General features: G+C 42.4%; 2 protein-coding genes across 10 annotated transcripts in view; both read right to left on the reverse strand.

Moving 5' to 3' along the window:
• pax3b (paired box 3b) overlaps positions 1-11,478 on the reverse strand; it is a 28,791-nt gene extending 17,313 nt beyond the window's left edge. For 2 of the 8 annotated variants that reach the window (XM_082502225.1, XM_082502229.1), the window contains exons 1-4: positions 10,939-11,477; positions 10,231-10,466; positions 9,942-10,071; positions 9,409-9,552 (exon numbers count right to left, since the gene is read on the reverse strand). In XM_082502225.1, the coding sequence (XP_082358351.1) occupies positions 9,409-9,552; positions 9,942-10,071; positions 10,231-10,466; positions 10,939-11,023 (595 nt within the window). In that variant the 5' untranslated portion in view covers positions 11,024-11,477. Of the gene's footprint in view, positions 1-9,408; positions 9,553-9,941; positions 10,072-10,230; positions 10,467-10,938 lie in introns of all 8 variants that reach the window. The other 6 variants (XM_082502228.1, XM_082502232.1, XM_082502226.1 and 3 more) reach the window with 6 other exon arrangements.
• Positions 11,479-15,928: 4,450 nt separating this feature from the next.
• Positions 15,929-22,022, reverse strand: rnf228 (ring finger protein 228). Of its 2 annotated transcripts, XM_082502915.1 has the most exons (4): positions 21,852-22,022; positions 21,388-21,447; positions 20,551-20,612; positions 15,929-19,346 (listed from the first exon to the last, which is right to left on the reverse strand). In XM_082502915.1, the coding sequence occupies exon 4, from the start codon at positions 18,769-18,771 to the stop codon at positions 18,001-18,003; it is 771 nt and encodes a 256-aa protein (XP_082359041.1). In that variant the 5' UTR covers positions 18,772-19,346; positions 20,551-20,612; positions 21,388-21,447; positions 21,852-22,022; the 3' UTR covers positions 15,929-18,000. The 2 variants fall into 2 exon arrangements, with proteins under 2 accessions (XP_082359041.1, XP_082359040.1); XM_082502914.1 differs by having other exon boundaries at positions 15,929-20,612.

Below are 22,022 nucleotides of genomic sequence, written 5' to 3' on the forward strand. Positions count from 1 at the left end.
AATCAAGCTTGTCAGCCCTGAGGCGTCCCTAATTCAGTGTCCAGTATTACTCGCCCTTCTCACATGGCTTAAAAGAGCCGATCAAGTCCACCATGATCTTTGTAATTACAAAATAAAATACCGGAGCAACATCAGTACATAGTGTACCCTACCTTTCCTACTCACGGAGGAAGCAAGGAAAGGTTAGATGGTGAGAAACCTTTCCCCTGCTTCCCGGATCTTTTCCAACCTTGTAAACCTGTGGTTTTGGAGTGCCCCATTTGCCGTCATCGCCTCGCTATCCCTAAGATCTGATCATATCGCTTTGGCACCGTCAAATAGCCTTAGCCAATCAAATTATCCACTCTAACTCTCATATCACTCCCTGTACATATGCATATGCTATATCTTGAAATGCAGTATTTATAGCCCCTGTAAACACTTGACTTCTCTCTGTATACTTTTGCTCCACCTCGGCTTAAAGGCTACAGGCATGCGGTCCCAGCTCTTGTCAGTTCATCAAAATCTGAGAAAATACGAGCCTTAAAAGGGTAAAATTATCTGAGCAGTAGAAGGCCTGGAAAAGTAGCCTCTGCGAGCTTGTCTGGGAGCTGGGGAGCATTAAGCCGCAAAATAAGAGAGGAGCAGTTGGAGTGGGAGGGAGTGTGGGTGGGAAGGGGTTAGAGGAGAAAAGAAAACTGTTTAATTTAACCAAACTGAAGCCCTGAGAGGCACACAGGGCACAGCACTCCGGGCCAAAACAACTTTTTCAGAGCCAAAAAAAGAAGGAAAAAACCCCCCAAAATGGCTCCCATCGTGCAACGCCATCCCAGAGAAGAGGAGAAAAAGGAGGAGAAGAGAGGGATTTAGCTGAAACACACTACTGGAAAGACTTCAGCATTGCTGGATTTCTAGGAGGGAGGGGGGATAGTCAGATGGGGACACAAAGGCTTAAATATGTCCACAGAGACATCACACAGTACACACTGAGCATACACGCCTGTGTGCGTGAGAGACGGAGAGAGAAGGAGCTGATGGGGATGTGTCCAATGTGGATTTTGGGACTTGGGGGAATTGACTGACCATATGTGGGCTATTTACACCCCTCTTTGGACATCCCAATAGCTCTTCTGGGGCTTTGGTTAACAGTGAGGGTAAATTGAGCTTCTGACACATTGCACCCCCCACCCATCACCCTCACCAAAAAAAAAAAAAAACCCACAAAACAAAAGGCAGAGGAGACAAACGCAGCATTTATTTGGGCGGGCCGACCATGCTGCTCCTATTCAGCGGCAGGGGGACTAAGTGACTGGCCGACTGCATTAAACAGTATATAGAAGTCAAGGCAGGCAGATGCTGGGATGGATAATGGCTTTACTGACAGCTTATGGACCCATCTGCGACTCTTTCTGATGGGTTGAGAAAAACTGTGCATGTGTGCATGTGTGTATTTTTTGTATGCGGGTAGTCAAGAGGGAGGGGTGGCAGGAGAATGATCTCACTTGACTTGCTAAGAGGAGGTTTCAACCTTCACAGATGCCCTGTAAATGAGCCAGAGCTCTGTGTGTGTGTGTGTGTGTGTGTGTGTGTGTGTGTGTGTGTGTGTGTGTGTGTGTGTGTGTGTGTGTGTGTGTGTGTGTTGGCTAAAATGTGAATATACAGATAAATGGCACACGAGGACAAACAGTCATCAATCACTGCCTTGTTATGTGCAGAAAAATGGAATAAAGGGAGATGCTGTCAGTCAACACTTACGGGAGCTGTTGTGGATGTCAAGGGGGGGATCAGGAAGTGGCTACCTGTCATTTATGGCTAAATGTGTTTCTAACCCCGTTTCCTGTGTAACGTTAGGGGGGAGCGACCCTCCACAGCCCGCTGACCCTGCAGTTCCTTCTCTGTCTTTTAACTTTTGAAAATGTCTCTCAGCTCCAGTCAATGGGGACGTAAGCTGGCCTCACAGCCATATGCAATTTTTTTTTATTAATTTTGTTTTGCTGACAAGGAAGTATCTTCATCGCTGCACAAGCAGACCACAAGAACTATTTTTCTTCTACAGAAATTAGGCAAAGAAACAATCCATGGACATGTGTTACTGTTGTTTTTGTATTTTAATTCAAGTATAAAAAACATGAATAATAAAATCTAGTGAGATTATGGATTAGAAGCAACAGGCTGCATAATTGTGCACTGATTCATTTTTTATGGGAGAACGTGGACATGAGTTTCCAACTTTTTACCTCAGATAGTAAATATTACAGAGGAACTCTGGGTTTGGCAGTGAATCCCTGTATGAACAAGGACATACCTGTAATCAGGTTCTACACAGTGGTACATTCACTCAGACAGCTTATATATGGTTAATTTCTTTTCATCATAAATGTTGCTCAAATGCAACTTGTGCTGGAAATCAACACGTTCTACAACGGTCTGTAGAAATGCACTGATATTTGCATATTTAAAACCAGTACTGGCCAGTATCGGCCTTTTTAGATGATGTCTTACCGTCGAATTTGTGCTCAAAGAGTGTCTGCCAGTGTTTTACAATTTTATAATTAAGAAAAAGTTACAGCCGTTCAGTTAGCTAGTGTACCTTATTAAACTATTGTCTCTCACATAAACAACAACAGGAATAAAGACCCAGGTAGATGTTATGACTTCTGTTTGACCTGTTTAGCTGACATCACTGTCCACTAATTAAGGTAGGCTAATTCATTCACGGCTGTACGTGAACAAGGGTTAAGTAAATGTATTTACACATCTTCTCTTCGTGCTGGAAAGGACAAATAAAACCTCTTTTATCTCTCTGTCTCCCTCTAAGCCTGACACAGCCCCGCTGTCCTATCTGAGCCACCACACAGTTAGCAATGTGTGTGATAGAGGGTAAATAAGATGAATAAGATAGAGTGTTAAATAAATTATGTCTCTCATGCTGGTTACCACTGCCGAGTCTAACAACTTTGCTTCCAGAAACCCTGAATAGTGTCATGAAGAGCTAAACAAAAAGAAAAAAGAGTTTAAAAGTTTTTTCTCAATTAAGTTGATTTTCTGAAATAATATTGGCATTTGATGCAGAGCAAAAATGTGTTTTTTCTTTGGCTATATCCCAAGAATTTAGAAGTTATCATAAACACAGAATTCTATAGTCAAAATAGCTTTTTAGGAAAATACTGATTATGAAATTCTACACTGATATTAATGTTTAAAATGAAAACGCAGTTAATTTTTAACCCATTTGAATCAGGAAAATAACAAAATCTTGATTCTACATAAATAACTGAAGTTTTTAAAGCCTTCCTCATACTCTTTGAACAGGCAAAGATTCAAAGATACAAAGTGATGAAACTAAATCCCTGACAGGCCCGAAGCAGGCCACAGGGCGTATACGGGACAATACTGATAAATCTGTTCAACGATTCTGTGTCGAGTTGTTCAAGTTTAAGAGTTTTCCTAAAACATATTCCCACAGGGCACGACTGCAGCCTTAACACAATTTTAAAGCCTCTTTTCCAACACAAACACAAAAGCTCATGGGCTAATTAGTTAACAAAGCTGTGAAGAAGAAGTCAAGCTTCATCAGTCAGGTGATTGACAGCTGCCTGTCCCTCCATCAGCAGCATATACTGGCCTCTGCCATCTTTGACACTCAACCCTTAACCCCATAACGCGCACATGCACAGACTCACACACATTAAAAAACATCCAATCTCCCAAACAGACAGATATATATATGAGAGGGACAGACATGCACTCACATTCCTCCTTATTTTCTCAGAGATGCACACTAACACACTCATGCACATTAAAAAACAACCTCTCTACCCCTTTCACCCCCCCAGCTGTTGTGCCTATAGTGCATACTTGCAGCAGATAAAGAGGGGCCTTATTCTAAGGCGAGCCATTCTACTTGACCTTCGCTGGGCCTTTTCACTCTTTCACTCCCTTCAAATCGTCTTTGGGGCTTGCTCACTCTCAGCTCAATGTGGCTAGTCCATCACGGGTGAAGGCTGGGGCGCTACCGCGGGTCTTGAAGGGGGAATACCCCAAATAAACCCCATCACACACCACTGCCCCTTCCCCCTTATACACATACATGCGCACACACTCAAAAGCCCCGCCCTTTTAAGAAATCACCCTGACTTCAAAGTTGGTGTGCATTCATTAATTGCCCTTTGAATTGATATCAGAGTGTCACAATAAGAGTGTGAAAGGAAAAAGAGGCTTTAATGAAGCATAGAGCGGCCATTCATTTGCAGATAACTATGTTTTCATGCTTGGATAGTCATCATGCATGGGCTTATTAGAAAAAACTCACGAGAGAGGGAGGAGTACGGGGCAAGGAGAAGAGAGACAGAGAGAGCCCCGGGGCAGAAGAGAGTGATTTGGTGCTCGACCACTTGGCCCTCGTGCCCCCCTTTGCCCTCGTGCCCAGGGACTCACTGAGTGACACATTCATTCTTTCAGTGGACAGACAGAGCCCTCTTCACCAGACACTTGGCTCAGGCCACTAACAGCTAATAGCTACAGGATCTATCGAGATCTTATTGGTTCTGTGTTTGTCAGATCTGATGACAAAACAGCAACTGGTAAGTTATTAGGGCAGTTACTTTAATTACAATTTCATTTACTTTTTTTTATAATTGAAGTCTTTATTTGTTTTTAACATTTCACAACTACAATTTCATTTACTGATTATTTCGCAGTTATGATTAATGACTTTGGTCTGTGAAATATCAGAACATGTGCGTTACAAATTTTAGAAAAATCCAAGGTCACATCTGTCTTATTTGTATCTATACCCAGACACACAAATATGTTTAATATACAGTTAAACAAAATAGAGGAAAGCATCAGACGCTCACATCGGTGAAGCTAAAAAGAGAGAATCTGAGGTATGTTTACAGACTGACTGGCTTGTTGTTTGACCCTTTTTGTAACAGCCAGAAATAAGAAAGAAATTAGTCTATTACGTAAGGTAGCACACACCCACTGCCTTAAGTGTTCTGACGTGCATAGGCATGAACTGAAATAGATAGTTTAAATAATCTTTAGATAATAACTATAGTTTATATACAAAAGTTCAAGTTAAAAGTCTGCCTGAGCTAAAGCCTTAGGCTTATGTCCTCTCGACCCATCCTCTGCCTCCCCTTCAGCTCCTTCACTTTTTTCCTTCACTCCTTCCCCCTCGATCTGTTGTTTTCTCCAGTCATGGCATTGGTCCAGGGTCTGCCCATGTATCACATTTGCAGCACGCCATCTTCACCCCAAGTGGCAGAGAAACCCTGAGTCCCTCCTTCACCCACATTATTTACACAAACAAAGTCCTGCTCCGTTTCTGTGACAAAACCAGCTAAATCTTTATGGCTCTTTCATGTATTGTCTGCTCACGGTTCTCTTTTGTCCCTCGGCCATTGGCCCAGGCCACGGATACAATGAGGCCGGCAGAATGGAGGCAGATTGAAGGAATGCGCCTCAATAAACCTAATTATGACATGATGACTGCGCTCACCATGGTAGGGGTTTTTCAAAGATCCCGGGCTTATTCAATTAGCCCTTTCCAGGATCCCCTTTCACCAAATAAAGTTATCCCTTTGACTGTTTGCATTGCAGAGTGGAATGTGTGTGTGTATGCATGCATGTTGTGTATGCGCACACACGGCCAGCCTAAATGGAAATGTATTGGCCCTCAACAAGGCTCCACTGTATTATCTGGCTAATTTCACCTAACTAAGTATGGACTCCAAAAGATATACTGTGAAAATGTGCAGCAGGGGAGGGAGGAGGTGGGGGCACTGTGACTGTTTTAATCATTAACTTTGTCTCCAGGGTTAATTACTATGAGGCTGAGAGGTTGGTGCAGCCCAGTGACAGGTCTGCATGGCCAACTTTACTATCAAGGATGTATTTATTCTGAAAGAGAAGAGGCATTATGATTTCGGGGAACCTTTCTTTTAGTTTCAATTTCCTTGTTGCATGGGAATTTGGAAGAAAATGTTTACCTTAGTGTTTAAGCCCTTATATAATTAGTTTAGAACCAGGCTGCTTATATATTTCACCTTTTAAAATTAGGTCTAAATCCTTCATTGTGACTATGACTACCAATAGGGGATTAACGCAATAAAGCTACCTTTTTCAACAAATGTGACTTTTTGTTGAAACATGGGTTTTTTTTTAAAGGACAAAACGCGGTTGGCAGTGATGGTGTTATTGCCACCGCTTTATGTCAGTTCACTGAGATCGAAGACACTATGTGCTGCTCCAGTTTAAACAGCTGGGCAGCCGCGACATTTACAAATGGGAACTTTTAAAATCAGGCTTGAAATTGCAATAAATCCATACACAATCACCCCACAAACGGTTAATACAGAGCTTGATTAGAAAACTTTAGAGAGTGGACTGACTTTCCTTTGTGCGCTCCGGAGGATGCGGCTCAGATATGAAACGAGCTCAGCGCCGCGGGCTGAGGGACAGAGACAGAGAGGAGTAGGAAACAGAGGGAGAGGGGCGGTGTTGCTCTCCAGATGAAAGTGAGATGAAATAAAAGGGTCGATTTAATCTGCTTGAAGAGATTTGGGGAGCAAGTGGGGGTAGAAGAGGAGGTGGGGGCGGTGGGGAGTGGGGTGCGGAGGGTTTTCGGAGCTGTGCGCAGCGCAGGACGGGTGGCCGGGGGGTGCACCATTGTGAAGCTGCGCTCCGGGCCAGATCGGGGTTCTCCGGGGAGAACATTGGTCCCCATTCACCGCAAACACTCTTTAATACACTCCCTCCATCATTAAATGTGACATAGCACAATATCGACATCATTTAGAAGACATTATTGATGTTCGAGGGGGCAAGGCCGGCACTCCTCAAAGAATCGATAATGGATGGCGTATTACAGGCTGGACACGGAATTCATGCGTCGAGGAGGAGAAGGCCACTTTGTACTGTTGACCAATTACATTCTGAACATTATGACAAACGCGGTGATTACGCTTCATCAAATACTGCTTAATGGGACAATGTTGCTTTAAGCGCGTGGGGTTGCACACAGCAAGAAACTTCTTCAAAGTTTACTGTAGTCAGACCAAAAGAAACAAAAGTTTAAAGAAATAATTTAAACACAAAAATTGTAACTAAGCATCTTTACGTCTTCATTTTTAATGCGCTTTTATTTTGGTTTACGGGTTTACTAGCTCCATCTTGCTGCGTGCCACTTGTTAGCTTACTTTCAAAGTGGCTAACCGACTGTAAATGTTTAATGTACACTTTCAGCGCACACGCGAGCGGCAGCGTGCGCGCGCGGGTTCTGGGAGCGAGCGCGCAACTTCGGGCGATACGTGAGCGGATTTCAGAGGCCTTAATTGTCATTCTGAATGGCAGCCGGCTCCTTTTAGCCGACCCCAAAAGGAAACATTTTGTAGGTGAAAACGGCCATTTTCTCTCGGTGAACGGGCCCTCTAAACCGCGCCGGAGCGCTCCCTGAATAATTCATCCTTCATTGCGGCCTCATAATGTGCGTCGTTGGGCTTTTCTGTGCAGAAGCTCTCCTCTCTCCCCCCACATTTTTTTTCTTTCTCGGGCTGAATTATAAGCAGGTTGCCTTCTACTTCTTTTGCGCCGGCCAAAGCTGTTTCCAAGCTGGCCTTTTGTCCTCGTGCAGCCCAAGCGTGAGCCCCAAATAGACTCTCACGCCTTTGTCTCCCAAGTTCATCCCTGAGCGTCCCGTTGTGCGCGCGAGGCGTGCCTTTGTGAGGAGATGGAAACCGTTGAACAAATGTTTGATCAACTCATCTGGGGGACATTTTGTCTCCTCAAACCAGAGACCTTTATCTGTCCTCCCCCGACGCAGACAGCGAGCGAGTGCTTAGAGGGAAACAGTGGGTTAAATGTTGACATTTGGCGGCTTAAACTGATTTAATAAGTGGTAGGAAAGGCAATGGAAACTGTCGTACTTTTGTAATAAGCAACGCATTCTAGCATTTGGTGCCAAACGGCTGATAGATAGTAATAGCTTGATTATGAAAGCAGCCGGTAAATAAAGGTTTCGTTATAATGCCGCCAGTTCCATAGAAAGATGGGGATAAATGGAGCGGACATCCATCATTCGTAGTGTTTCTCTCCTGAATTATATGCCTCGTTTCAATTTAACCGACCCTCTGAGCGATAGTTAAAATTATAATGAATTTTTCCAGGAAGAAAATGTTTAAAGTGATTTCACCGAGTAAAGGCTGACACGCACATTACCACATTACAGGCCTTTTTAGGAGTGAAGCTGCATATGCGCAGTAATAGTTGGGAAGGTACCAAATAAAACGAATTTCCACTCTAATGACGCAGCTTAAAGGTAAAGTGATGACATTGCAAATGAGGTAGTTAACTGGACCTTATGCAGCTATGAAGTAATGATACCCCAAACTTCAAACGTCACTAATCTCCAATTAGGCTTCTGTCTGAGTGCGACTGCAGGCAGGGGAATATGTCATGTTTCATTCACTTAACAACTACTTAAAAAAAGTAATAAAAGTAATTAACTTCCAATTTTAAAAAAAAAATTCAAAAAGAAAAAAAACTATCTATTTATTAATTATTTTCATAACACTCGAATTTCTCCGCAGATTGTGAGACTTTTCCAACAGGTGCTTACTTTTCTTCTTTATTTATTTAATGTTTATAGTCGACAGCATTTTGCAGCACCAATAAAGATCGATTGGTTACATTATTAAAAAAAAAGATCAAATTACTGCATAACTCCAATTATGTTTCTATATTGCATGAAGACACTGCTCTTACAAGTGCTGCGTGGATTTATGACGCTCCATAAGTACACAGGAGTTTTTGAAATATGTGCATAATAATATGCAGTTACTGTAACGCGGCTATTGAGCCCCACATTGCTTTTAAACCACACACACACACACACACACACACACACACACACACACACATTCTTACTTTTTTCCCGCACAGAGCCATCACCTGCTGTTTGATTTACGGTACGGCCTCATAGGAAAAGCATTAGCGAAGAGATATGGTCGATAAAGAATTCCTAACAAAGCTCCACGCACACACTTTCTCCACCCACACACAGCAACTTTACAGCAAGCAGCAGCTTCACAGACAAGGCCAGTTCACCACCAAATGAAGCAATGTTATTTTACACACAGCTCAACAGGTTGGAGGTGTGGAGGCTGTTGTGGAGATCATGATAGCGTATGCCCCCTTTAATTACAACAACACAGAATATAGGTGGGTGTTTCCACTTTCACTACACTGATAGGCAACTTCCCATCTTGAAATGACTGCAGCAAACTGAGACCGTATCTGATCAAACGGGATTCTGCTGAGCTCTAATGTTTCTAATCAAGCTCACTGATATGAAAAAAGATAAGTCGTTTCACTTATTTTCTTTCGCAAGAACAAAAACAATAACAGCTGGGAGAGTTCACTCACATCTGTCTCCTAAGATGCCTTCAATGCTGTGTTTGGCCCTCCGCTCGTTGTCCTCCAACTCTTTCTTCTCAATTTCATCTTCATCCTCTTCTTCGTCGCCTTTTCCCCCAAACTTACTCCGCATTATGCGACTGATGGCGCTCACTGTGAAAGTACGTTAAGATAAAGGAAAGCAGTTAGTAAAAATAATTAAATAATTACAGTAAATATTTTTAAGTCTGGAAGTAAAATTAATGTATGATATGAATTGTTTTAAGAAGTGGAATAAATGAATAACTAATAGTTAAAGTATCAAAAACAACAATCTGGAATAAATTGGTTTGTCAGAAATCTTAAAAAGTTGAAAAGTTGCCGTTTATTTATTGTTTTATTTTCCAAATTCAAAATATTTTTATCAGGATGTAGATTTAGTAATTAAATGTTGGGGGAAAATACAAATAAAAACAACTGATAATAATAAAGTAAATTTTTTGAAAAAGTGTAGCTAGTAGGCACACTCTGTTCTTTTCTGACTTTTTATTTTTATTTTTTACCTGACGGAACGTTGTTGCGGTCACAAATCCCATCCTTCAGTAATTTATCCCGAATCTCCCAGCTAAACATACCCGGGTTTTCCCGCTTGTATTCTTCTATTCTCCTCTCTACGTCCGGCGATGTCCCCTGCTTCAAAGGTCAGAAAAGTCGCTGTGTTTATTCACTTGTTGTGGCCCTTGGGGCACAAGGCACATGACTCTATTATCACTAAAAATCAACAGGTTATTAAAATGAATCTACGTCAAACACCCTTACACGAATTTGGATCAAAGAGACTCCGGTCCCTACCTTGGGTTTGCTGCCTCCGATGGCCCCGGGTCTGATGGAGCCGGTCTCCTGGTACCGGCAGAGGATTTTGGACACGCAGCCGTGGGAGACACGGAGCTGTCGGGAGATGACACACGGCCTGATTCCATGGTGGGCCATCTCTACGATCTTATGGCGGATGTGGTTGGGCAAAGGTCTGCCATTTATGAAAACTCCTCCGAGCTGGTTGACTCGGCCTTGACCCAGCGGTGTAGACACTGGATTGAATCAAAATATTACGAGAACTGGTCACCACAGAGAGGGCAAGTTTAGCAAAGACGCAAAAATAATATATAAATAATATATAATATAGCATTAATTATATAGGCTATAAACAGCAAAAAAAAAAAGGGAGGCGACAAATGCTCCACTTGACAAAGAATAGAGCTGATTATGTTATCGGAGTGGGGCAAATATTTATGAAAATTAAAATGGCCTAGAGTTTTTTAAAGGATAAATTTGAACAAAAAAGTACAAAAATGTGAAAACATTGTTAAAAATAATTAATAAAACCTAATACAAATGTTAAATATCTGTCAATTGAGATGTGGGGCTATTTTATAGGTATATAACCTCTAATTCTTGTCTTGGAGCTGAGCTTTGGGACATGACTGTATAAAAACAATAGTGCCTTTTTGCTAACTAGCTCTCAAACGCAGAAAATCTTCAGCCACTAATGCGTCCTTTTACCTTCCAGGGGGAAGCCGCTGCGGGGATAGTTCTGGGTCAGCGAGGGTCGCATCATCCTGGGTATTGACCCCGCCAACGCAGTCATACCACCGACACCCCAACGACTGCAGGAACCTCCTCCTCCAGCTGCTCTAGCACCGACCGAGCGGCAGGTGGACGTTGTTACAAAGGTTTCCCCGTCGACTGTGAGAATTTTCCCCGAAATTTATCCTGTGTAGCTTCGGAGAAAAGTTAGCCGTGCTCGTGCTAAAGCCAAGCACCGTCCCGGGACAACCACGAGCCTCTGATGAGGCAAATTTGACGAGGAAAAAAGACAGAGCGTGAATTGGGGGTCGTTAAAAGAGTATGTTTCTCATTCTGTTGGTTTTAATCGCCGGTATTGAGGTTTTCTGAGAAACGCGGGTGCTAAGGCGGTGTAGCCCGGGAGAAATATGTTGTTGTTGTTTGTTGACACCGGTTCAAAGTGAGAGCAGCCCGTCAAAAGTAGCGGAGCTCTTCTGTCTCCCCTGGTCAGCGCTCCCGGCTTTGATTGGTAGAGCGTCTGCACTCAGTAGGCAGCGAGGCGCGCGGATTGGCTGAGACTGAAAACTTTCGTCCTATCACAGACTGTCACAATTCCACTCGGACTGGACAGGACAGGGCTTCAATTCACCAAATCCAAAGCTACGACAGAAACATCTCCAGATTCACTCTTGTGTTGAGTGAACTGCTGAGTGAAAAGTGAGGCAACAAAAGATGATTGACGAGGAATAATTATTTTTGTTAAAATTAGCAGGTCACAGAACTATTTTTCACAGAACTACACACTCGGTCCTGAAAAAAGTGCGTCTATTAATTTTTTTTTGCCTTGTCAAGTAAAAAATATCCAAACATTATTTTAATGCCAAAAATTAATAATAAAGACTTGATGTGCTACAAACTTTAATATTTAGGACTGCACTAAAATCATAAGGCCCCCCACTGCAGCTTAGCCCGCTGAATCTCAGATATGTGTAAGCTTTTCTTGTGAAACATTTGCGTCCTAACGATTACTCCACAAATTCCTGACAGCCTGATGTGTTGCATTGTAGAAAGATTCTTCTGATTTAACTGGTTTGGCACCAAAAACATAATAATTTTTTTTCTCGACCCAGTTTTAATGATAAATAACAGGGTCTGTATACTGGGTCTGTCCAGACATACATTTTTCTGTCATCTCTGTTTTCGACTACATTTTATGGTGAATTTTGCTTCAGAAAAAGCTTCAGTCTGACGCAAAACATATGAGTTCAGCGTTTTCAGAACTTTGAGTACCAGTTATTAAAGCAAAGCTACAAGACAACTGTGCGTAATATCGTCTCCAGTGTGTTTTACGCACGTCATGGCTCATGACCTCCAATTTGTTCCCACCCCATGCCCTCACATATGACTCAAATGGTGCTAAAAAAGTGTGCACCTCTAGGAATTTACTGTGGTTTTCAGACTGCAGCACCGACCAGCAGAGAACAGTCTGAAAGGGGACGTGCGCCACAGCAGGATACGACGCCAGGGCGGCCGTAAAGCTAGTCTAGCTCTGAGGCACTTTAGAGCTGTATACCCCCCCCCCACACACACACACACACACACACACACACACACACCACCACCACCACCACCACCACCACCACCACAGAGGTTATTGTCCAATATTGTCCACCACTCAGTAAAGACGATGGGGGGAGACGAGTTGACTCTGTAAATATTCAGCATCCATTCTCCTTTTTCAGGGTGTCGTGGGCCATAGCATCCTTTAGCCTGTGATCAGTCACTGAAGGCAGAGACTCAATTGTGAGCGAAGGTTCGCTTTCCTTCACTGTCTAGATGAAGAAAGGCGACGCCATCATCACCTAAGTGACAATCGAAGTGGATATTCGGACTGGTGCATCAGATGAACTTATCAATATTTGACTTTGGAAAATATCATAAATTGCGGTTACAATTCACTGACTTTTTAGTGGCACTGATGCATTTCTCATTAATATTATTACATCCTTGAGTTTGGACCAAATCAAAGCGACAAATATGAGTGGTGGGCCTACATGGATGAATACGCCAGCTGGAGATGTACACTGTCTAAAGCCTGGACCGAAAGTCCTGAAATCTTCGTGTGACTCGCGCAAAACTAAAACTGAAAAGCCCTGCAGCACCTGATCATCCCTTTAACGTCTCAGTCCACTCACCTATGGGCTTTCCACTGAGCAATAGGGACTTCGACAGAGTCCCTATTGCTCAGTGGAGGGGACATTCACCTTCATGTACGCAGGGAAGAGATACCCCACAGGCTTAGTAGGTTTCAATTAGCACTCGTCTTTAAAAAAAAAAAAAAAAGGGGGGGGGGGTCGCTTCAAATGTTGTCCTTACTGTCAAAAACGCGCCAAGACAAAAGATAGAAGCTGGCTTTAAAATAAGCAGGACTAACGGGGGTCTTTCACCTGCTAATGAGGGTGTCATTATCTGCGGGCTGAAGCTTATTATCATCAGCCAATGAATCCTGCGGGTTTTCATAAGGCGGCTTCAAAGAGAGGAGAAAACTGTTTATTTTCCACCGAAAACGCGTAAAGAGTGATTTCATTTCTATGCTGTGGCAGAGCGTTATTTCAGCCATTAAAGCCAAATTAATCATGAGTAGTAAGGTCAGGGATTTTTCAGGTTGTAGGGAACAGTGTTACTATGCAAATGAATGTTTTACCCCATCTGAGTAGTACAATAAAGTGTAGAAGAAGCTGGGAGTTAAACTGCGTTGTGTTTTCGTTTCTTCTAACGTTTGAACCATCACTCTTTTCGATGACAGATGTGACGATTTGGGATAGATCCCGTTGAAATTGGATATTATCGAATTTTTTAAAAAGCCACAGAGGGGCAAATGGAAAACAGAAAGTGAGGCATGATGCATACCTCGACCCTTTTCTTTTAAAGCGACATCGAATCTCCGTGTCCAATCCATTACCGGGGGATGAGATTCAAAGTCAGAAATCTTTCCCGATGAGAAATAAATTAGTTGCATCATGCGTGGACGGCATTCACAAACACGTATATTTGTCACATCAATCAGGACACTTTTCCATCAGTGTATTAGAGGAGCGGGCTAATTATTTGATTTGAGATAGGATTGAGTTTTTCAGGTGAAAGAAAGTTCAACTTCACAAAGCTCGGTGCTTTACACAAACCACACACAACTGTATGAAAGTTGTTCAAAATAAATTAAAACATGACAATACATTAACACACACCATAAATAGTAATAATTTATATTTGGCCTTGTTACATGTTGACTGTAGGGTCCTTTTATTTCTTCAAGTTTATTAGGCCGGCTATTTTTAGTAGGCTAAAGTTGTGGACCACTTTTTAAGTTAAACTGTGTAATTGTTTCTTTTGCGGATATATTTTTACCACTATAGCCTGTATATTTTAATGGCATATAAAGCAACATTTTCTCCGTTGTTGAGATATTGCCTAATAACTTTATAGACCACTCTTTTACTTCTTACACTAACATTTCTTACTTATGTTTCACTAAAGTTGCCTACCGTCTTTGATTCAGCTGACGTTTTGTTTTAGTTTTTCTGTTTACTGTAGTTTTATTTTTTAATTTTTTCGTCCATCTCTGTATCCATCACTTTTAAGAGCAACACACACACACACACACAAGGAAGTGTATGATTATACAATAAGGCTTTATACAATAAAGCCTTATTGTATAATTTGCTGCTTTTTTGTTATTTAAAAGTTGTTGCTTCAGTGCTTTATGGAACAATACCATTTACGATGTAGCTATGGTTTAATTGTTTAATTGTGTATCTGTATTTATCTTTACTTCTACTCGACTGCATGGGTTTTATATATATATATAAGACCCATATATATATATATATATATATATATATATATATATATATATATATATATATATATATATATATATATATATATATATATATGCATTTACCTTGCTGTTGCCAGACACTTTCATTTTCGATGAGTGTTTGAAAGCATCCTATTCTATATTGTATTGTTCAATGAGAACTAAATGAAGAAACATAGGATGTCACTGTGCTCTGCCAAAATGATGTTTAGTCTACAATGACTAATGGAAACAAAGAACATGTAAGCTGGTCTGTATTTTAAGCTAATAAAACTAGTAAGCTGGGCATGCGCTGCATTATATATGTATAGGCAATGGGTGGAAACTAAAGATAAATAAAAAGAAACTATGTAAAGCGACATACATGCAAGCATTAAATTTCGTAAGGTTAGCATTGCTAAAAGAACATGTCGTTTGTAAATGTTTGTAAATGTGCCTCAAACTATTTACCAGAAATCTTTGTAACTGCACTTAGGGGGCCGGTGCACACTCAAACCCGTGAACCCCCGCTCGTTTGCATGCTGCTCTAATGATAGCAAAAGAGGTGCGTATTCCTCGAAGAAATCCGCTGTGTAAGAACATCAATTTATGGGGTGTGGAACTTCTGGTCAACACGTGATCGGAAGAATGCACGAGCTGAATCTAACCAGCAATTAGACGGTGAACAGTCAACACTGTTGTTTTTATTTTTAATCTGTTCTGCTGGGTTTATGTTATAAGGGAAAAATCTTGATGCTCAATGGCTTAATTTATGTGAACTAAAAGGAAGCCTTGTATGAGTAGGTAAACACGCATGACAAATCTCAGGCTGTGATATTAACGCGCACATCAGCATCCAACTCATACTTCAAAAATGTATTTACTTTTAATCAGCGTTTAGCCGCTGAACGTTTGCATAACTAGACCTACATGAGAAGTGCAACCATGTTGACACTAAGGGATGAAATTTGTACTCTTTTTTTTCTTTATTGCGTGTAGCATCCTTTGTCCAGCAGGGGGCATGTTTGACGCACAGCAGGGAGCTAAATGTGTCAAGTTGGATCATACAGCATTCAGTGTATGACCACTCATTATGTAAGCGAGAAGAAGAGACCATTGTCTTCAGCCTAGTGAGGAAAATGAAAAATGGAGCAGATGCTCATGTTTCCTTTATTACTGAAATGTGTTTATGTATGTAAAACAGCACATAAAGAACATTTCTCTGTGCAAATACATTTGGTACTTCAACAACAACCACAGAATCTCAGAAAAAAAAAAGAAAAACGTTTTTCTAGGTCCTCTGAAGTAAATACAATATGCGTACATCTGTCAAAGGTAAACCCCTTTACTTGTGTCAAATAAGAGGGTGAAAGTGCATCAAATACAAGTTGGGAAAAGGTCAAGCAGGATGATTGAAAGCGACATCAGATTTAGAAGGGGAGGGGGGGGGTGTTTAATAATCAGGTTAAATTGCTTTGCTCTTTCCCCCTGCAGTGAGGTAGGGATACTAGTGCTTATAAATTTTTTAAAAAGAAAGAAAAAAACACTTCGGTGTCCAGATTGAATTCAAATTCTATATTAAATGCTGTCACGGAGTTAGAAGATATCACAGTATTCAAATTCACATTTGTCATGGAGCACATTTGGCAGTGTAAAGGTCTCACACTGCACCCCTAATAACTAACCGTATAGGTTATAGCAACAGCAACATTCACAGACTTTACCACTGACTCATGATAAAGCCTGTGAGCTTCAGCCTCTTTCATCCTAGTGCATTACATGCAGACCCGCAATGCCTTTCAGAGCTATAAATTACATCATCTAAATTATATTATGCTTTAGTTTACTCCAGGCACCGGAATAGCACAAACCCTCTCAGACCATATTGTACTGTTTTTCTCTCTTGAATGCCTCTTCCTAATCCCAGCCACACACAGCTCACGGGGCTCTTTATGTATCCAGAGGTAATTATGACTCACAGGATGTCTCAGGAGCCAGAATGACACCAAATGTATCCTTTTAGGAGTTTTCCTTCATAGCTTTAAAGATGTATCACTGGCTTTTCACACATGGCTTTAAAGGAAGAAAACGGGCGGGTTTGGAAGCAGCTGGGAGTGGAGCCTGGATCATTTAGCAAACAAGGGCAGGTTGCTTCCTTCTTCAGAACCACACATTTTTCATGAGCAAGTGTGCTAAACATTGGAAACCCTGTTTCTCATTGATGTGATGGGAGAGGGAAATCCCTTCCAGCACCCACAGCTGGGTGCTGTCTGCAGCAGGAGGCCCGTGCAAGATTTCCATTATTATAACAGTGACGTTTTGCTTCATTCAGCAACAAGGTGAGGCACACGAGTCAGGAGACGCACCGTCTCTTCCAATTAAAAAGAAAAAAAATAAAATAAACCTATTAAAAAAGCCTTGACCTTTCAGTAGCCAAACATGCACAAATGAGGCAAAACACAGGTTCAAAATCACAAGCTTTGCAGTTTTCCTGCAGTGGTACCCTGCAGGGCGAGGTTAAAGCACAAGGTTCATGAAGAGTCCTTAAGAAAGGCTGATCACTCCCACACCTCTGCACCTGTCAACTATTTACAAGGTTAGATTGTGGATGCATCTTCTACTGTACCTGCATCTGCATCTTAGAGGCTCTCCATGCAAACATATACAAGCAACCCTTCATAAGAACCCTGGAAACTCAGTTAATCTCATAACTGAGATGAGATATCAGCAAATATCAGTACATTACAATAGTGCTTTGTTGAGATATGAGTGAACGATCGTGGACAGTTATCATACAGTGATTGGCATAGTGGGATATGCATATTATTCAGCAGGGTAAGGTGGTGAGGGTGTCAAACCTTGGAAATAAGCACTTCAACATTCAGCCATATACAAACCAAATACAGACTTAGGCCCAGGCAGAGGGTCTAAGACTTGGAGTTCACTCATGGAGATGCCCAGACTGCAAATTCAAGTGCATAACTTAAGGGAAGAAAAAACAACATATCAAGGATCATGTCGGCCTATTGCTCCAACAACATGAAGGCCTTCGGGTGTTTGCTATACTCATAAAAGGCCATTTTGGGCAAGATTTATTCCTAGAAAAGTAAAGGGAGCAGGAGTTGCCAGTACTATGTACATCACCACCCACACACCCACAGCAGCCTGCAACATCTCCATCGAAAGTCAGAGGCGGCAGCCTATCAGGCGTTTCTCCGGGAGTTACTGGTGGCGGATGAGCGGCCTGTCTCATGGTCCGGTCTGTATTTGAGCCAGCAGATGAGCCATGTGACGACGACCGAGAACATGGCCAAGATGCTGGCTACCGACAGGCAAATGGGTCCCGCCGGCGAGGGAGGAATGCTGTGGCTGTGCACAAAGATCAGGCCCATGAACAGCAGCACCAGCATGGAGAGGAAGGAGAAGATCACGCACACGCAGCCGGTGGTCAGCGCCACCCTCTTGCAGCTCTGACAGCTGTCGTAGCGCACCGAGTCCTGGGAGAGGGTTGTGGCCGCGGACACGGTGGTGGACGGGGTCGCCTGACTGGCGCTGGACGCCCCCGACGCCTCCTCCCGGCGGAGGGCGACGAGAGCCGGGTGCAGCGGGGGAGGGTACGGCGGCAAAGCGTCCTGAGGCAGGGGGTCCGAGTCGATGTAGAGCGGGAAATCCTCCGTCACCTTCGTGTTGTTGGGGAGGTTCTGTATCCGATAATCCGGAACCGGGGTCCGGTGGCGACAGACGGGGCAGCTGATGCGCCATGGCCGCTCCTCCCGAAGGTGAAGCGTGTTCAGGCACTCCTCGCAAAACGTGTGCAGGCACTCTAGGATCTTGGGAGCCCGGCGGTCAAGGTCGAAATAATTGTAGCAGATTTTGCACTCGTACTCCTCGTAGGGAAACGCCGAGGAGGCCTCGCCGGGGGGTTCCGCTCCACTCGATGCCAGATCTACCTCTGCCATGTCATCTTTCGCCATTCACATTCTCCGGTGAACACAAAGGGAGCTGGCGGACAGATGCTGATGACGGTGCACGTCTCTCCTTCTCTGCCCCCTCCTCTCCTCTCCCCTTTCATTGAAACGCCATCATCCGTGTGCAGACATCACCGCTCATGTGTTTTCTTTTTTTTAATGTTGTTTTTGGTTCTTTAAAAAAATAATAATAATAATAATCCTCCCTCTGCGTCCTTTTCATGTGGAGCCGCACGGACGCAGTTCGGGATCCAGGTAAAATATTTCAAAAGAAGCCTTCGTTTCCTGTTCGCCTGTGTGGGAATAGATGATGTAATGGTGGTGACTCCGGTGGGAAGGTGGGGGGGCTCATCCATCCAGAGAGTCCGAGAATCCCACAAAACAGAGAGAGAGAGAGCGAGAGAGAGAGAGAGGGGACTCTGCGTCTTAGAGTCCTGTTAGAGAGCTGCTGTTGCTGTTCCCGCTGTGGTAGTGCAGCAGGCTGCCTATGATGACAGCCATGCTGGCTGGGAATTACGTAGACCCTGGCTCACAATAGGATGCGCTTATTTGGTCAACTGGGGGCGTCAATTCTCTGTTTCCTGTAACACGAAACATCAAAACTCACACGGTGTTCTGGCAGACAGAACGCGGTGTGTGACAGTGCAGAGCGACAGTGAGCATCAACAAGTTTCACGTGAACCAAGGAGGCTCTTCAGAATCATTTACACCTGTAGTCTGAAAAATACATAGCTGGTGTAGGCTGTAGATGGAGGACAGACAACAATCATGGTCATAGTCGTTTCGAACTTCATACCTGCCCCAGAGGAAGTGAGGGACTAAAGCTGAAGCATAACATCTGAACATTTAGGGCAAATCCAATTAGCCGTTGGGTTATCAAATTAAACTCTAAAGTATGAACATGAGCTCTCAAATGAGAACCCTTTGGAGAGGTATTTTAAAGAATGAGCAGAATTGGAATCATCTGAGACACACATTTGGTTTGACCTAAGGCCAGGGTTCTCAACATGCAGCTCGCAGGCCAGTGACGCCTCCTCTCTAGAATCTTATGCAGTCCCTCAAACGTGAAAGGAAAGAACGCATTAATTCATACAGAGTTTTAGTTGCTGTAGGGCAGGCAAATACTAATGCAATCAAATGCATCCTACACCCCTTTTCACCTGATGTCGGAACCTTCCATTCCATCAAGTCGCTGCGGGCTGTGTCAGCCTGACATTTCTAGGGAGCTGCACTTCAGGTTAAGTAGAAAGTCACTTTGTAGAGTTAGAGTTTCCAGTTATGTCATTACAGTGCAGATTTCCCACAAAAGTCTAAATCAGGCATAAAAGGTGAAAACTCAGAGATTTTTTATGACCTACCCTGATACATATATATTTCTAGTAGTTCCTCTCTCACACCGCAAAATACAGGAAGGCCAAACTGACTCATTAACATTTTGCAGCACGCAATTTACTGCTAATTGGCCTAAGTGTGTCTTATTTTTGCATTTAATATTGAAATGAACTCACTGCACCTGTGTTTAGAAAACTGTGGAACTTTTGTAAACACCTGTAGAACTAACCACACTTATAAGCACTCACACGCTATTTCACCCTGTTTAGTAAACCTGGTCCACAGTGGCCCAAACTCTGGTTTATTTGTGCAAGGGACCAACTGCCCAGAAGCATCCATGGTGCATTTGCAGAATGTGTGAGGGCACCATGAATGCTGAATGTCATACACAGGTTTTGCCACGCAGAGTCGTCTTTTTCAAAGAAGGTGTTGCGTATTTCAGAAAGCCGGTACCTTCCATTATAGCAGGATGGTTCCATAGACGAATAGTGTGGATTAACTGCTGCCCAGATCAACTGAAAAGAGTCAGAACAATAAGCAGTGAAAAACACAGCAAAGAACACCCTCGGACTGTTAAGAAGCCAACCTCCTATTATATGATTGAGCAAAATGGAAAAAGTTTTATTCCAAAACTACAGCAACTGACCTCCTGAGTTCCCAAAAACCTGCAATATTAGTGATGTCAGCATAAGCACAAAGAAGAGGTGATGCAACACAGTAATAAGCACTGTGTTATCATATTTAAAATGGGCAAATATTTGAACATGTCAGTTTTCATTGTACCCTTTCCATCTGAAGAGGTTAAATTATGTCTGAATCACTGCATTCTGTTTGTAATCACAATTTACTTTGCACTCTAACAGGATGATATAACCGATTTTTGTATTAGGTCCCAAGTAACCACGGGTAAGTTAGTTTACTGTTTGGTTATTCAATGATATGAGAAAATGAGCACCAACAATGAGTTTAGGTTTTGCACATATAAAAGTGAACATGATAATGTCTACAGAATGGTCACAACTGACCTGTATCCACATCAGAGCTGTTCCCAATCAAAGCTCACTGCTGTACTGTACAGTTAAGTCTCTGCTGTGGTGAAAAATCACAGGCAGATTAATTTTGTGGATAACCACCTCATGACCATAAAATGTTGATTTACGTAATAAACATTTTTTGAGGGTGAATTGAACATGTGCACTTGGGCTTTGTGGAATAATGTTTATTATTATTTTAAATCAATGATCAATTAATTATTGATAGAAAAACAAATAGTTATTATTAAGAAAATACCTATAGCCTGCAGAATATGATGTAGAAATGTGACCCTGGCAAAGGTTTCCACTTAGGGACCTGACACATGACACAAATAAACAAAGCATTGAAATCATAAAATAAATCTTAAGCTTAAAAAACCAGAAAAATTAGAAATAAATTGAATACTATAGACTGAAGTCTGATGGGGTAAATCCTGCCTGTATTTTAAGCTCGGGAGAAAAGACAAGTCATTACAAGAAAACATAAAGTTTCAGAAAAGCCTGTTAAACCTCTTAGAGCAGGCGTGTGGTCTGAGCCTGTGGGAGAAGCACATCACTGAATCTGATAAACCAATTAGTGGAAAAGGGAAACTTGTGTTTTGAGACAAATGCTCACAGTTATGGCAGTTTACTGCAAAAAGCCACACAGTTTGACTCTTCAGACACTCCTTAGTAATAGCTCAGTAAGAATCCCCGTGACATGCTGATTTAACTTAAAACCTTCTATGAGCGCAGCCTTCGACCACTGAACTTCTGTTGTGCGGTTGTCAGCAACATGAAGATACAGCCCCATCAAAAGCCCTGCTATCATGGACATGCCATAAATCTTCCTCGTGCTTGCTATAAATACTTGATGATAACACCTGAACCAGCCCGGTATAAAGGTCGCAC

This window comes from Aulonocara stuartgranti (genome assembly GCF_965226115.1).
Source record: "Aulonocara stuartgranti genome assembly, chromosome: 14".
Classification (NCBI taxonomy): Eukaryota; Metazoa; Chordata; class Actinopteri; order Cichliformes; family Cichlidae; genus Aulonocara; species Aulonocara stuartgranti.